At 36.8% G+C, this 18,294-nt stretch overlaps 1 protein-coding gene across 15 annotated transcripts in view; it reads right to left on the bottom strand.

Annotated features, from left to right (window-relative positions):
• RIMS2 (regulating synaptic membrane exocytosis 2) overlaps positions 1–18,294 on the bottom strand; it is a 345,182-nt gene that overhangs the window by 163,126 nt on the left and 163,762 nt on the right. For all 15 annotated transcript variants that reach the window (XM_009638379.2, XM_035893825.1, XM_035893829.1 and 12 more), the window contains 2 exons: positions 14,505–14,661; positions 9,569–9,685 (listed from right to left, as the gene is read on the bottom strand). In XM_009638379.2, coding sequence (XP_009636674.1) covers positions 9,569–9,685; positions 14,505–14,661 — 274 coding nt within the window. The remainder of the gene's footprint in view (positions 1–9,568; positions 9,686–14,504; positions 14,662–18,294) is intronic.

Raw genomic sequence — 18,294 nt, 5'->3', positions numbered from 1 at the left:
GTCCAGAGCAGGGCCACAAAAATGATCCGAGGGCTGGAGCACCTCTCTGATGAGGACAGGCTGAGGGAGTTGGGCTTGTTCAGCCTGGAGAAGAGAAGGCTGCAGGGAGACCTGATTGCGGCCTTTCAGTACCTAAAGGGGGCCTATAGGAAAGATGGGGACAATCTTTTTAGTAGGGCCAGCTGTGACAAGACAAGGGGTAATGGTTTTAAACTAAACCAGGGTAGGTTTAGACTAGATATAAGGAAGAAATTCTTGACAATGAGGGTGGTGAAACACTGGAACAGGTTGCCCAGAGAGGTAGTGGAGGCCCCATCCCTGGAAGCATTCAAGGCCAGGTTGGACGTGGCTCTGAGCAACCTGATCTAGTTAGTGGTGTCCCTGCTCCTGCAGGGGGGTTGGACTAGATGACCTCTAGGGGTCCCTTCCAACCCAAAACATTCTAAGATTCTATGATTCTATGTTGCCAAGAAGCATTAAAAAATAATCCCGTCATGTTCTTAAAATTTGCTGTAGAATGTATGCACACCCACAGGAAGAACAATGAAATAAAAATGCAGGAGTCTACCCCACAGCAGCTATGATATGTGTGATGATGGTAAACAACTGCAAACCAGCTTATTCTGACCACTACATGGTGACATTCCCAGGCTATATCTACACAAATACGCCCTTAAATGATTTAGATGCAACTCTGGAATTAACACCACAAAACTCTTGCAAATATTACATTGGTACTAATAAGCAATGAAGTGGTTCCAGCTGGTAGATTACCTTCTAATGTTAACAGTTCACTCTCACCTCCCCTTTTATCTCTCCAGCGAATTGTTGACAAGTTTTCTTGATAGTCTTTCAAAACTATGACATCAATAAATATAACATATTCAACCAGTTTTGAAAGAGCAAAGCTTTAAACAAAACTAGGACTGCAAGAAGAACATCTGTTGCAGAACATGAATTTCATGGGCATGAAATTGCTATTTGCAAGCTTGACTTCCCTGCGGAGGAACACCCCAGAGTTCCCTTCACTTACTTGCATGTGAATGAAACACCATCAGTTACTGTTCTGCTTAGGATTTGAGTCCAACTACTTTGTAAATCCCCACTAAACTACTGTAAGTCCCCAACCTCTGGAACCAAGTTTTGCCCTAGTAATTCTAGAAACTCAGAGCTCTAGGGTTTTTACCAAGTTCTGAGACTTTTGCTTGTGAAAGTATGGCAGACAGTTCAATCTTTTTTTTTTTTAAATTCAGGAATTCAGAATCACAGTAAGCTGGGATTTAGTTACAACTACTTATACAGTTCTATATGTAATAACTTTAACAAATTTGAAATATGCTTCATCATAACCCAGAACTCTGCTTGTCCATATAGAGAAGTGAGGTAAGCTTTAGCCTATACTCAGCCTGATCCTCTGGCATTACTGGCTGTTCATACTTTTCCCTATTTTTTAGAGCCCACGTTATCCATGCTATCTAACTCATAATAGATAATAACTCACTATAAAATGTTCTTACAAGTGCAACATAAAAAACAAGAAGATTATGTCTGAAGTCATTAAGAAGAATCAGTTCTATACATGAATTCATGCAGTAACTTACAAGGCACTCATCATAAATCAAGAATATATAACCTAACGATCTTTGTGCATTTTCATGATATCTCTAACTACATAATGATAATAACTATAGAGATATTATTCATGTAAGCATGTGTCTCTGTCTGGAAATGGTTTCTGTTGAAGAACAGGAATATTTTCCATAAAATATGCATGGTTAGTAAAAAAGACATGAAAGGTGCATGCCATATCTGTATGGAAGAGACAACGACTGATAGCACATTAGGAGGTGGCATCTTTTTCTGTGCTTTATGTATTTCAACATACAGAGCAAAAGGCTTAAATGCCATCTATCTTCTGCACATCCAGTCAATACTCCATTTGTTTCTTTATTATGTACTTAATGTACTCAGCTTAAAATAAATTGTTTTTATAAATATATTACCAACATAATACCAAAAATGCCTATGACACACCTAATTCTCACTGTCCAAGACTGAAACATGTGCAACTTTCATTTGGCTAATAGCCAGTCTAAAACAATTAAAATCACAATGTAAATAAATCATAAGGTAGTAAAATCATTAAGCTTTGCATTCCCTAAGTGCAAAAGAACTCCATAAAAGTTCCAGAGCTGCATTTAAAAAAAAATGTCATTTGAACTGTCCATGAAAATCATGATCTCATATGCACAGGTAGATGGGAATGCTCAGAAGACCATGGAGACACGAACAAGGCTTAGATATGGCAGATTTTTAAAAAGGCAAAAGAGCTCCAAGATCCTTTTTTTTTTTTTTTGGCAACCTCCATTTAGACTTCCAGCCTTTTTTACCACACATTCCTTACTTGCTACATTATAGTAATCGATGGCAGAAGTATATCAAATGATGGTATGGCAAAATGAAAAAAATTAGTCTGCATCCTCACAGATTTCTGAAACATTACATATTTTGTTAGATAGCATAGATAAAAAATTTGCAGCAGCAACTCATTTCACTTATATTAAAATAATGAAGCTAGTCTGATAAGGCAGCGCTATAGGTTTTGCAATGTGATCACTAATGCACACACACACATAGACCCCTGCATTGGATGGAAACAGAGTTCCACTATTCTGACAAGAAGTTTCCAGACATAAAGGCAAACATGATAACTTTCCTTTTTTAAAGTGAACAGAAAATGGTGAATTAAAATTTTCTGATGTTGCTCACATATTTGTCCATTTCCTTACACCTTCATAAAAATTCAATGACCGATGAAGGTAACAAAACAGAGATCAGTCATTCAGTGACAAGTTAGATTGCCTAATTGGAAATACTTAGTATCCAGGAGCAAGCTTGACATGCCCCAGTCTCAGAGGCACACTTGAAAACCCACACACAGACACAGAGTGCCTCCTTGAACCATCCATGGCATACGACCGGGAAGCTGACTCCCAAGTATTTCTGTAGAACCAACGAAGTACTGGAGTACTGTTACCTCCTGACAGTCTTGTGCTTATTGGAATACCCCAAAATATTTCTGAAAGCAAACCAAGACTTTCTGTTCCACTGTTAGAGCATGCATGAATCAAACTCAAACTTCTATCATCCTATTACTGTTTCTCTATTCTGATAGTCAGCTTTTTCCCCATGTATTTTCTGACTGTAATTTAAGTAATACATGGTACCATTGGCAACACTACTATTCTCCATTTTTAGTAATGCTCTTTTACACTTTTTCAATTGAAATAGCAGATTAAATGTATGACAAGTATGAAATTATTAAGATTGCTAAAAAATAAATATAATTTTTTACTGGTATGAATTTGCCTTTAACCAAATACTCCCAAGCTTTTCAAGTTACAACTTTCTGAAAATCTAGCAATGTTAAAAAAAGGGAATTAACTTAATCAGACTGCAGAGTAGGAAATAGTGATTCTTTGGGTTGACCAGTCAGAAAATTAGGGGAAAAAGAGCCTTTGAAAGTGGTAAAAGGGAAAAGAGAGAGGGCTGGCATATGAAATTTAGGGTAAGTACTGTGGGAAGGAATGAAGTGAAAAACTGGGCCTGGGATCAAGTTAAGACTGCAAGATTGAGTGCAGAATTGCTCCAGGGAAGAGGAGGCTGGGACAAATAAAATGATGCGGCTTCAGGGAAAAGGTGTGCTATACTCCCTACCAGCAGCTTACTCATTCCAACGACAGTAAGCAACTTCTCCAAATAGTTACTTTTTCCAAATAAGTGAGGCCAGTGACAAGGTTCTAACCACTTAGATTCTCATCTGAACAAAGCAGGAGTTAATGTGCTCTGTGGTAGAATGTTTTCCATGTTGCTTCATAAACATGGGAAATCATACCTAAAAACTACATAAATAAAATGTGAAGTCAAGTTCTCAGCCTTTAGAAAATGGCAAATGCCATTCAAGAATAAAACACTGTTTATGTAATTTCCCTTGCTACATTTCATAGAAAATATTAACAGTATAGTTTTATTTAATAATGTAGTTTGTTTAAAGGAGAAAAAAATTTATTTACATGTAAACATCAACAGGTTTTTTCACCTATTAAAGTAGGGTTGTTTTTTGTCACATCAACTGTATAGAAATTCCTGTTTATCTCCTGGGATAAGTGAAATCCGAGAAATATTCTAAGTGATTGCAACTGAAAGTTTGAAGATTTTAGCAGTGAAACAATAGCAATTATCAGCAGAGAATTTGTGAACAGACACATATTCAGTCATGACTTTCAACAAGAAAATCAGTATCACATTACCACAGGGCTCCCCATAATGTATGCTAAGTCCTTGCTCCAAAGGGTACAACGCTAAAGTCTTTTATCAGAACTGCATTATTTTTAACATGGGCATCCTGTATGTGCATTTTATTCTGAGCAATGTATCTATGACTTTTTGTTATTGTTTGCTTGGTTCTGAATCATGAGCCCTTACAGATGTAGATACATTTGCAAGACTGCACTTCTCTTGCCACCTTCCTACTCCACCCTTCTGTTGGAGGTTACTATCCTTCAGCAGATGCATGGAGGCACCAGGTGGGTGGTGCAGATAATTGTGCAATTTAACAGTGAGTTCACTGTGAAGTAATGTGCCCACTGTAAATACAAGCAGCTAAAGAGAAACTGCTCTCCCTTCTGCCATCCTTACTGCAAGGCTAAAACACAGCAGTATGCTCGGACTGCAATCCCTTTAGCAGTTAAATCCGTTAGGGCTCATGAGCAAGAGCCCTGGGATAGGAAATTTGGCAACATTATAAGTAACTGAAAGCAGAATCTGTTTATGGAAAGTTTAGGACAGTCTTTCTTATAGGAATCCCTACTGGTACAATCTCTGGTATGTTTTTTACTTGCATTGTAGGTGTAGATGTACAAAATAGTTAGGAAGTTCAATATACAATTGATGTACATGATACAATTTTGAAAGGAGAAAAATAACTTAAAGAAAAGCTGCAATTATTGAGATTTAAGTTGATGCATACATTTTATAACATAGCTATAAGCAAATTTTCAGCAATGCATTTCTTTTACTTTACTGGGTATTTAAAGGAGCAAGGAAACAATGACATTGCATATCCACATATGGGTATGTATCCATATGACATACACAACCAAAAATTGAAAATTTCCACATAAAGCATCAAGTACTGTTTATACTCTACAATATCTCTGTATCTGTAATATACACTTAAATGATTGTACTGGAAAATATTAACTAAATAATAAATGAGTACTTAATTACATATTTTTCAGATGTGTATTTAATAAAGAATGTGAAAAAAATTATCTCTGCTTTTTACTATGGTGCAATGTCTCAGAAAACTCTTTTCCCAGTTTGACCTAATCTGGCACCTAGCTGTTAAAAATGTTGGATTAGGAGCCTGCTACTCATAGATAAAGCAACTGACAGTGAACATGACTTTTAGAAATGTAGAATTTATATTGCTCTTGGCCACATTTAATTTTGTGTTAAATAATAGAAGCAGCTAATTAAATGGCATCTTATCTAACATGCAGCAGACTCATGGTAGTGAATTATTTTGGTCTTCTCTGGTTTGATTATAGCAACCAGATTTTTTGGTATGTATTTTGGCATTTACTTTAAGACATGTTTTAAAAAAAACCTACTTTAAACAGCATAAAACAAAGTGTTCAACAGAAATTCTGTATTTAAATGTAATGAAATAATCTCTCGGTAATAGTGGTGTGATAGTCACGTTAGTCCCAGCATATCAAGATACCATCTTTGAAGGGATTTAAAGATAGTGGAGAATATTTCTTTAAATAATCATGGCTATGACAACCCCGTTTCTTTAACATAGCAGATACTAATTTTTGGTCTTTAAAATGAAAATTGTTCAATGGTCCTGATGAAGGGATAGTGGACCCAAAATTTAACTTGCTTTTTCTCTCTTGTTTTCTTTTAAGTGCCTAGTAGAAAAACATTTATACTTCAGGAGTTTTCTTATACGTTTTCACTGCAAGACTATTTGAATTAGGCACTCTGAATGCTCTGGCCTACTATATCTATGCTAAATTCACCATTAGCAATTTCATGCGTCAGGGAGAGCACACCTAGGATAAAGAATATCATTAGATTCATAGTTGCTAAATAGTATCTGAGTTTGTTAGAGATGTGGGCCTGAGCACAATTTCCTTGAGCTGTCTTGGTGTTTGTTTGCAACTGCTGATACATCTTCCAGAAAGTAATACACAGATACAGTTTTGGCTGATGTCTTGTTTTTCGAACTATGCTAAGATTCTCACATTGTTCCTCTAATTTACCTATCGATAGCTTAAATAGAAACCTCTGAGGTCAAATCTGGCTGTTTCCAACATTTTCTCTGTAGTTTCATTAGTTTCAGGTTCTGAAGTGAGGTCAAAGTCTGCTTTAGAGAGTTTATTAAAACATGTCAAACTGAAGTTGGCAAGGTTATCCTGTTACAGATAAAAGATCCAATGGAACCCAGGGCTGTATTAAGTCATAAGCATTCATATTTCCTTCCATTACAAATGTAGGCTATTTCATAAGAGTGTGGGTACTTGCAAAAAACCTCCTCGCATTTTGATAAAAATGAACTAGTAGACCTATACTAAATATATAGGTAACAAATTAAGTTGATTTCCCACTTTGAGTTACCAGTATACACCATACAATTCTGACGTTTTTGATAATACAGCAACAGATACAAATTTTAACTGTAACTTTACCTTGCCAACAAAAATCAGTATATCATTTGATAGCAACATTTGACATATTTAAAGGCTTGGTGTTTGAAATTAAATTATCTCAAAATAAATTTTAAAAAGTATGTATTTCAGCTTTTTCAAAATTACTTTTCACTTCTAACTATGCATTCAATTTTGAAGGAATGTGTACATTGCCATTAGACTTAAGCTCATTAGACATTTTTGTATGTGGTTTCAACTAACTTCTTAGTACCATGTACCTTAGAGAACTTTATGTTGAATTATCCAGAAAAGGAAAGAAAGAATTTTCTTAATCATATTCCCAGTCATATTTTAACTTAGCAACCGAGCATTTCTACAAGAAAGTACTTTTTCTAAGTCCCTTTTCTGCAAACATTTCCAAGGGATAAATGGACCATGGAAACAACAAACCACCAGAGCTGTGGGAAAGCAAAGTGTGATTTTTCTTTCAGAGGTTAGTGTGGAACAAAACAAGGGTGAGAGGTAGAGAGATGTTAAACCTATACAAAGGTTCAGTTTTTCCACATCTCCAAACTGCCTGCAGTTCAGGCAGTTTTCAGAATCAATACCATTAAAGAGTTACTTGAGGGACTTGTGGACACACCATTGGTTTTTGTTATTTAACACAGAGAGTACCAAAAATATTCACTAACAGAACTTGAATTCTAACAATCTTTCCATTCATAAAACCACTGCCAAACAATGAATATAAAATATGATAAATGTTTGGGAATAGTCTTTTTCTATTCTCTTGAGTGTTGCCTATGCCACTATGCTTAAGAGACTGTATGTTGCAGTAGAGGCATAACTGGTCAACAAACTGATGACACAGGCAACCACTCCCCGTGTTCAAACTGGAGAACTTCTCTGTGTCTTATGGAAAATATAGACAACACAAAAATCTGTCTTCAGAGATTCAGAGCACACCTAACAAGCAAATACCCATTTATCTAGAATGGTGATGTGAAAATTTAATATTCTCATCACCACAACTTTCTGACATTGTTTTTCTGACATTTTCTAAAAAAAAATTTCATTCTCTAAGCCAAGCCAGTCCAGTAGGGGTTATTTGAAGAGGTGGGAAAAGATTGTGGTGCTGTACTTCAAGCCACCTTTCACTGCTATGCATTTATCTGGGAGGCAGCAAGCAAATTCGCACAGTGAACAAACCCAGGAGCATTCCATAGGGCGTATACAGGCTCTAAGGACAAGTTTAGATTCTATTTCAAGGATGAATGGTCTAAAAATCAACATAACATTATCCCAAAAGCATTCTGTTCTTTTCTTTTAAGGAAACAGCTCAGAATCCTTAAGTTATTGCCTTCTGTATGAAAATCAGATAGCCTCATGAGCCAACTAAATAGCATTCTTCTTTTTTATAACTTAAATACAAATATTAAATAGTTTAATGCAAAAGAAGAGGTTCACCTATGATCTATTATCCTTGTAATGAATAGAGTTAACATTCTGGGTGATAAATACTTGATTGCTTTTCAGTATCTTATTTTTTTTTGCCCATTTGACATTTTTTGGTCAAATTCAATTACAAATCACTTGAAGAGATATGGTTTTTTTCTTCCCCTTTTGGTACTCTTTTTTCTAATTTACGTAATGAGGGATACTTTATTTTTTTTTTCTGAATTATTTTGTCTTACATTCCTTACAATCATTGACCATCACATTAACGTTCTTTTAAGACATATGCACCTTTTCTGTTCAATATTGCTAAAAAAAGCCACTGATTTCTTAAAATCATTGTATTACAGTTAGCAACACCAATTATGTGCTTTGATGTCACTTGGGGAATAACCTGTAGTAATCATCTGTAAAAGTATTAACTCCAGATACTAGTCACATAGCACCCAATAATATTAAAAAATATATCTGTGTTACTCCTTGCTACATAAAATTATGAAATGGGACAACATCTAACAATCATGCCTCTCTGATTATAATGTGCAGGTTTTCAACTTGGTGTATAAGAAGCTGGAAGATTTTCAAAATTAAGATCAAAAATGCTTTTTCTTTTGATTTTCTGTCCTGAAGACAATGAGTTGGGAAAGATCAATGTTTTTTTTTAATGTCACAAAGACACTACCACAATAAATTCAACAAAATTAACTACCCTAACCGACTATTGCCTGAAATTCTTTTTTACATCATTAAAATTCACAGTTTTACTCACTCTTTGGAAAGTTCATTAGGCAAAACATTAGTCATGGTAAGATGTGCCTCTAAACAGAATGACCCTAATTTCATTCTAACACACATTGCAATAACCCCCCCTGTTTTTTAATCCGCAAAAATGGCTCATTAAGTTGAGAAAAGACAAATGCAGTGCTAGAATATACTTCTGTTATGTCTGTGAATTGCACTGCATCCAATGGGAGCATCACATTAATACTGAGCTGAAATTATCCATTTTTATGCCTCTCTATTCAGCAGCAAAAATGACCAAATCTACTGTTAGATTTTTTTAAAGATATTCAGCACTTAAATAATTTATTAATATAGTACATAAAATAGTTTTATAAAAAAGGACAACTAAGCTATTTGTCAATATATGTACAATTTCTCATAGATTTTTCAGATTCCCTCTTGGCATAGATGCACTAATTGGACAGTTTTGTCAGCCTTGTGTGCACCGTATATTTTTAATCATGCAACCAGTGGATAAATGAGTAGGGAAATGCTCATCTGTGGGAATAGGTGAGTAATTTTGCTATTTACTTTAGTGAGCTAGCATGCTGGAGTAATTCACATTAATAAGTGCAGGCTACAGCTGTTTCTAATTCCAGTCAGATATTTACCTCTCTCTGTCCGGGGAGTAGTGGTCATCTATAACACGGTGTCTATCCATTCGGTTCAGGGCATTGTAATGCGCAGGAGTAGATCGAGTCCCTCGTGGTCCCTGATCCACATTCCGACTAAGGATAAAAGACATCAGATTCTGAGTTCTGGGTGCACCTGGACCACATTCCCTCACTGGTTTGTACAGGCAAGTATTAGCAAACATGATGGTAGTGAGATGTGTTAGCTGACCTGTCTTTTGTATACTTTTATTTGTGTGTAATTTTAAATCTCACAGTAAAAAAAATTTCTCCTACAGAAAAAGGTGCTATGTCCATGCCAGGGATAGCGTTTTTTTCTTTTGTTTCAATGTTTGTTCAGAAAATGAGAAGATAAGGGTGTTTTTTATATTTAAAAGGTTTATTTTAGAGAAAATTTCATTAGAATTTCAGGACTACTACCTTAAAGGAAAATTTCCTTTCTAGCTGAAACATACACTGTAAAGAATTTTCCATGAGCCATTGAGTTTGGCTATACTATAGAAATGTACACTGTAGTAAGACACAATGAGGACTTCTGGCTGTTATGGTAGAGTGCAGCCTGCTGAAAATATTGTCATATAAATTAAACAACAGATGCTTGTCTTGCACTGGAAAGCTTATTATGTAATCTCAATAGAATAGAATATGAAAAAGACAGAACTTTTAATTAGGTATAAGTGGTACACATAGTGCAGGCTTTGTTAAAGCCAGCAGTGTTCCCAGGTGGCCAAGAAGGCCAATAGAATCCTGGCTTGTATCAGGAATAGCGTGGCCAGCAGGAGCAGGGAAGTGATCGTCCACCTGTACTTGGCACTGGTGAGGCCTCACCTTGAATACTGTGTTCAGTTCTGGGCCCCTCACTACACAAAGGACATTGAGGTGCTGGAGCATGTCCAGAGAAGGGCAACAAAGCTAGTGAGGGGTTTGGAGCACACATCCTGTGAGGAGCAGCTGAGGGAACTGGGGTTGTTTAGCCTGGAGAAGAGGAGGCTGAGGGGAGACCTTATCACCTTCTACAACTGTCTGAAAGGAGGTTGTAGCGAGGTGGGTGTTGGTCTCTTCTCCCAGCTAACAGGTGATAGGACAAGGGGAAATGGCCTCAAGTTGTGCCAGGGGAGGGTTAGAATGGATACTTGGAAAAATGTCTTCACCAAAAGGGTTGTCAAGCACTGGAATGGGCTGCCCAGGGAAGTGGTGAGTTCCCATCCCTGGAGATATTTAAAAGACAGGTAGACAGGGTGCTTAGGGACATGGTTTAGTGGTGGACTTAGCAGTGTTAGGTTTGTGGTTGGACTTGATGGTTTTAAAGGTCTTTTCCAAACTGAATGATTCTATGATTCTAATCACCTGTACAGTTTTGTACTATTTGAGACCAAAGCTTTGCCTATCAATTGCTTTGCTCAGTTTAACCATTGATACCTACTGATACACACTAACTTCATTTTTTCTGTACTGTAAAACAAAACCACAAGAATAGGAAGATAGAAAGACAACAGTTAACTGTAATAATTATTGGATAATTAAAACATAATTGTTTTGTATAGATTTGAAAATAACAGTTTGCATGCTTCCCTCCACACAAATTCAAATTTTATACCAGTAAATTCTGCCTCCTGTCCTTTCCTGCAGTCTTCTCTAATGTGGGGCTCTTTTTTTTTTTTTTTTTTCATTTTTATACCATTCATTTCCCGTGTCCTTCCTTGTCACTTTGCCTGCCATTTTGGTACCTGTCATCCTTATCCTTTGTCATTTGCCAGTCCCTGATTCGTGTTAACCTCTACGTGTATCCTTCACTGCTGCTGCCATGTTGTTGTTTATTTCTGGATATAAGTGTTATGAAGATGTTGCACTACACATTTCTCATAAAGCATTTCTCCATTCTGGCTTTCATGAAGCCAAATATATTACTCTGGCTAGTAAACTTTATATTTGCCATATTAAAAGTGCAGCTCTTTCCTGCAACAGCTTCTCTGTATGTGTTTTAACTCCCTTATTTATACCAAAAATTATAGAAAATCCAGTATAGCCTTTACCCTACCATTGGACTCTCTCATGTATATTTGTACACTGAAACGGACATTGCTAGGCCTCCTCTGCTCTTTGTTAACTTTCTAACTTTTCTCAACAACCACTTCTCATTCCTCCTTTCTGAATCCTAATTTCTGTCTGACCCTTTTCCTCAGAGTCTCTCTTTTTGTTCAGGTTAAAAGAAAAAAAATCTTGTTTTTTTCTCTGTCTACAGTATTATCGTATTATTTTACTCATTGCTTTTTCAAGCTATCATTTCTTTGCAAAACCTCCCAAAGATGTGACCTTTGCTGTCTGCCCACACAATCAAAACTCCTGCCTAAAATTTAATTATAAGCCCTAGTCCTGAAAACAGTACCATCCTGTCTGCTCAAATCACTTTCAAAAAGATTGCATTATCTTGTTGTTCTAACTAAATAATTTCTTCTTTAAATTTCTGTGTTATATCAGATTCTGACTTAATGCTGCTTTTTAACATCCTACACAACTGTATTTCTTCTACTTCAAAGCTTTACTACACTTTCAGTTCCGTTTCGCTCTGCTAAGGATGCCTTTGTCAGCCAGATTTACTATTTAACAGAAAATGACATACTTTGTCCAATTAAACTTGTTCTATAAGAAAAGTTGCTATCACAACATATGTCTCCACTCCTTTCGAACTTTCTTGCAGTTGACAAAACATGTACAAAGCAACCAGACAACAGGTAAGCAGGTGAAAAGGCGTAATTGCAGGTGGTGATGGTAGAGAATAATGAGCATCCTACTAGACTTACCACACCATTTCAGCCTAGGCACTTTCTATAGCCGCCTTTATCTTGCTTTTTCAAATACACAGTTTTAGAAAAAGCTAAACATTATGTTGTTCAGTCTAAACTGCATTCTGATCTCCAGAGAGAATAACAGTCCATTAAATATATTAGCTGAAAACATTACAAGAAGAGAAGCAAATTCTTGTCAGTTACTATGCAATGAGGCTTTGGTGGAGTTTGTTAACAAAATCCAGTAGGACTGAGGAGTGCAAAAAGGCTCCTAAGATATAACAGCAACTTGCACTTCTGTGGCCCAAGAGTTCCTGCCTGCAGAGGCATCAATCAGTAATTGGGAGATCTCCGGGTGTGCAACATTAGCATACTGCAGTTAGAACATGTCTATAGCAGCACATGTATAACAAACTCAACTAAACATGGTGAAAATGTGATTAATAATGCTTATAGCTTTGCCGAGTACACCTGGATTTCATTAGAATTAAAAAAGACATTTCTGTAACCAAATGATTATGTTTTCTACAAACTCTCAACTTCTGGCAACCCAAATCTCTGGTCTTGACAAGTCCCCAAGGAAATGATTTGGTGTGTGGGCAGGGAAATATTACATAAATAATGCATTTGATTGTGACATTGTAGGAAACAGCTGAAACATTTTTCTCTGTAAGTTCAAAATTATATTTAAAAATTTAGCTTTAGGAAAGTCAGAAAGGAAGAAACATTTCATACATGTAAAGAAATACAAAACTGCAAGAAAATGAAAAGAAGGTTTTTCAGTGCTGTTAGACAAGTGTTAATTACTAGCTTGGGTAAAATTCTGCCCCAAATGCACACAGCATGCACACACACACAAAACCACAAACACACATACAAGGAGAATTTGCTCACATTGATGCCTCTAACCAAAACAAATAACCCCAAGGGTTTTAGCACAGGCACTTATTTAGACTGAAATCAGTATAAGAGAAATCAGAATAGGTCCCTCCATGTCTACTGTTTATGTCTCATTTAAAGTCAGGCCGTATTTACATACAGGTTTAGATTTCAAGCAGAAACTTACAGTTGCTGCCTGTTAACTGTCTGTGTTGCTATGGGATAATATGGGATCCTAATACCTTGCTAGTGCAAAAGGATATCATTTAGTCTGTATCTGCTAGAGAAAATAGTAAGTAAACACATAAGTAAGAGAATATGAAGGCAAGAGAATGTTAAGCTAACAAAAAGAACACAGATAACGGAAAGGAAAGCAGAAAGAGAATGAGGATGGCTGTGGAAGGAAGGGATAGAGACATGTACCTGACAGGAAATACTGCATACCAGATCTTCAGTACTAAATGGTAATTGTGAAGATTATGAGCAAAGACAGTAACTTCGCCTTTTATTCCAGCTGAATTACACCAGCTGGAAACCTACCCATACACAGTGTCGAAAATGCTGGAAAACAGGCTTCATTCCCCTTTACATCTGTCCTTCTGCTTCCCCTTAAGAAAGCTTATCCATGCAGGAGAATTCTTAATCCTAGCTAAAACAGTATATTCAATCAGGTAGTAGCCATTACCCAAAATGGCTAGCTTTTGGAAGATATGTCCTGATCTTTGTTTCACAAGATAAATAGTTATCAGAGGCCTGCTAAGATCAAGAGTTGACATTTTTCAGTATAAAATTGTATGTGTGACAATTTATTCTTGATGCTTTGAAAGTTTGAAAAAAATAGTAGAAAGCAAGCTACTACAGGCAGGAAGTACAGCTCTCCCAGAACCTTAATTCTACGCAGACAAAAGGGTTGCAAACAGCCACTGACAAATGAACGCTAAGAAAATGTCAAACCATCACATGCTATAAAACACGGCACCTTCTAAATAGCTCTTGAAAATTAAAATCAGGAGACATATTTTTCCTTCCTTACATTGCCATGTACTGTTTTTTCATGAAAAATAAGATGAAATTAGGTGAATCTTTGCACATCAGTATAATGTAAGAAAAAAAACATTACTGGCTTTACATAATTTCATAAGATCTGACTAATTCATTGCCATTTTGAAAGTCTGAAGATTCTTTCCATTATTGTTACAGGATCAATACCACTTAAACTTATATACCTGCATAGTTAAATAACACTTTACCTTTGTGGGGGAGGGACACTGGGAGACCACGATCTAGTCCGTCCTATACTATCTCCACGGTGAGGGGACCCTGATCGAGAGCAATGATTAGATGACATAACTTGTTCTGGCACTGATAGTGTTGAACTTTGAAGATCTCTCCCATTATGTCGATAATCTAAAAAGAAATGCAAATATTCAATGAATCTAAAAATGCACTTTTTAATTTCCTACTGTGCCTGTAGTATTTAGAAGCATGATAGTAGATGGGATTCAACAAGAGTGTTATCATGTTGTCTTCTTGGGTTTTGTAATAAAAAATACATACATAAAGTTGATTCCTGTTGCTATGCTTAATTTAAGTACAGCTATAGTTCCTATAGTTATACTTAAAAGTTTAGAAATAAATTGCCATGCACCAAACTGGGGATATCTAATAATCAAAATATCCAAATTTACCATTTATTTGTGGTCAATATGATGCATTAATAATAAAACTAATAAAACTGACTTTTTTTCCTCAGAATAACATACAAAATTGATGATTGCATTTAAAATTAAAATTGCATTGTAACAAATGTGTAAAATACATTTCAAACAGAAATGTCCACAATTAAAAACTAACCCGAAGTTCAGTTTAAAAATTTGGGATAGGAAACTACTATGGGGTTAAATACAGAGTTTGGGTTCAATAAAGGCTTGTATTTCAGAAGCAATTAAAGTAACAATGACTCAATGACATCAGATTTCACTCACGGTTCTGAACTTAAACAACAGGATTCCTTCACAAATATATGAGCTAAGGCCACGCAGACACCTGCTTACATCCTTAATCTTGAAAGAATAATAATAGAAATAATAGAAAGCATAAAAGGTCTAAGCAAAAGTCTTCCCAGTTACAGTAGCTTAAAAAGCTACCACACAGAGATATCATGTAGGCTTTTAAGAAAAACCTTTTTAAAGAGCTGGACATATTAAAGTGACTGTCTGCATCTAATTGAAAAAGTTGAATTCACCATCCCGGGGTATACTACTCTCTGTAAAAAAAAAGTTGCCAGATATACAGCAATTTCAAAGAAATTTCCATAAAATTTGTAGGATCAAATTAATATAGGACGATAAGAAATGGAAGAATTTAAAATCTTAATCTGATGATAAAGTTTTGCAGAAATAGGTCTTCAGACAGCTCCTGGTGGCTATGACAACTGATATAACTGACTTTTTGTTCTGAAGACAGCAACCAAGTAAAGAGTATGTAGAAAGATACACCTGGCACTGGAAAAATTCTGGCTCATAAAACTGTAATTCTTTTCCCACGTGAATCTTCTAAGAGTCCAAGAATATTTGGTCTTCTACCCTAGATTTTTCATAGTTTTCTTCCTGGAAAATGTTTGGTAAGCACCTAAGCAACACCTCATTAATTCAGTCCATCTTACAGTTCCAAGATTGTTCAATACTTCCAACTGACTATTCATATCCATTGCATGGCCTTAGGACCAAGGCTGTATATGAACAACTCTAATTCATAAATAACTTCTTCCTACTGTGTTTAGGTGTAAGCTGCTTTGTGTATGTGTATATAGCACATCATCATTACATTACATGTATATAACAATGCTGAGGATCAGTTACCCTCTCCTCGCTTCAAAGCAATCAGGTCATGTTATGTGTAGTCTCAGCTGAGCGTCAGTAATGAACTACAGACTTTTATCCCGTGTATGAAGTACACTTGCTAGCATACAAACCAGTAAGGACCAGTGCAACACAGTTCTGGCTGAAAGCACCAAAGGAGAGACGGGGGGGAATTTTACCTGTGTTTGAAAAAGGGTGTTGTTCACTAATCAGTAAAGTATAGAAGATGTCTGAATTAAGTTTTTGTAAGTCAGTCTGGAAATCAATAGACTCAGCAATTCTGCAATTCTTTAACCGAAAGAGCTAAAGTAACAGCTGAAAGCTCAATGATGTTAAAATAAAAAACATCACAAAGCGATAACAAATTTCTTAATTAAGCAAATCCATGAGATATTTGACAGTTTCATACAATAAACTAATATTGTCCTCGATACAAAAATAATGAGCAGAGAGCTACTTCTTATTGATAAAATCAGCATTTCTAGAGAAAGCAGGGAAAGGGCATATGAGATATTTATTTTATTTTGTCCGGAAGCTGGAAGAATATGAAATGCACTGCAGAGCACAGAGAGGCAGAAAACGAAGAAGATAATTTTGCAGGTTCTTTGAAGACTCTGGTCGAGATGTCACCAAAATGGGCAACCAAGGGAATACAAGAGACCTGTGAGGAGCTTTGTAGGCCACTATCTGCTACCCCAGAGAGCAAAAGAGCTCTAAGCAATTCTAAGAGTTAAGACCACAAGTGAGAGCTCTGCAGACTGGTTTTGGATATACTAGAAGGTATTTTGTCTATTCTTAAGCATTATTTTTTGTATTTCACTGATTTTGATTTATGGTATATATAACTAAGACAACAAGCTATGTGTTTCACTGAACTGATTAAAAGGCATTGTGTACAGAGTAAGAAATGTTCTGGAACAACCAGCAGTTATTATGCTATGATATCATACCATATACTGAAATAAAACAATACCCCAATCCGTATTTTCTGCAGAGAAGCCCAAGTGAAATGGGGATAATTTAGAAAGGCTTGGGTTTTTACTATAACAATAGGTGATTAATTGCAAGCAGCATCCTTACAATGCAAACCACATCTTTTCTAATTTCACAGTGAACAGCTTATTCTGACAGTGTTTAATGTTTTCATTAAAAAACTGAAAAATCTGGAAAATTACTTAGCAGTTATTTTTGCTGATTATATTAATTGAAAAGTATTGTAAATAGCAACAAGAAATAACACATTTTTAATATAGTCTTAAAGTGGCAGAAATGTTTTAATCTTTAGAAGACAAGTTGATACATTTGGGGAAAATAGAAAGTTATCTCCAGGAAAGCATAATCATAGAATGTTTGGGGTTGGAAGGGACCCCTAGAGCTCATCTAGTCCAACCCCCCTGCAGTGAGCAGGGACATCTTCAACTGGGTCAGGTTGCTCAGAGCCCCATCCAACCTGGCCTTGAATGTTTCCAGGGATGGGGCCTCCACCACCTCTCTGGGCAACCCGTTCCAGTGTTTCACCACCCTCATTGTAAAGAATTTCTTCCTTATATCCAGTATGAATCTACCCTGCTTCAGTTTAAAGCCATTACCCCTTGTCCTGTCACAGCTGGCCCTACTAAAAAGATTGTCCCCATCTAACATCAGGACACTGCTGTCTTAATCTACCCTTGAATATTAAAAATAGAGGTGCTCCAGCCCTCGCATCATTTTTGTGGCCTCCTCTGGACCCGCTCCAACAGGTCCATGTCCTTCTTGTGCTGAGGGCTCCAGAGCTGGACGGAGTACTCCTGAAATCTGATCTGATAATCTGAAAACACATTGTATTGGGTTTGTGTGGCAAGGTTTTGGTAGTGGGGGGGCTATAGGGGAAGCTTCTGTGAGCAGCTGATGCAAGCTTCCCCTGTGTCCAACAGAGCCAATGCCAGCCGGCTCCAAGACGGACCCGCTGCCGGCCAAGGCCGAGCCCATCAGCGATGGTGGTAGCACCTCTGGGATAGCGTGTTTAAGAAGGGGGAAAGAACCTGTGCAGCTGCAACCAGAGGAGGGGAGTGAGAATCTGTGAGGGGAGCAGCCCTGCAGCCCCCCAGGCCGGTGCCGCAGGAGGGGCAGGAGGGGCTCCAGGCGCCGGAGCAGAGATTCCCCTCAGCCCCTGGGGCAGCCCATGGTGGGGCAGGCTGTG

The sequence above is a fragment of the Egretta garzetta genome, unplaced genomic scaffold (assembly GCF_000687185.1).
Source record: "Egretta garzetta isolate BGI_Z169 unplaced genomic scaffold, ASM68718v1 scaffold154, whole genome shotgun sequence".
Lineage (NCBI taxonomy): Eukaryota > Metazoa > Chordata > Aves > Pelecaniformes > Ardeidae > Egretta > Egretta garzetta.
The sequence above is the reverse complement of the archived record's forward strand: the minus strand, read 5'-3'. Positions and strand labels throughout refer to the sequence as shown.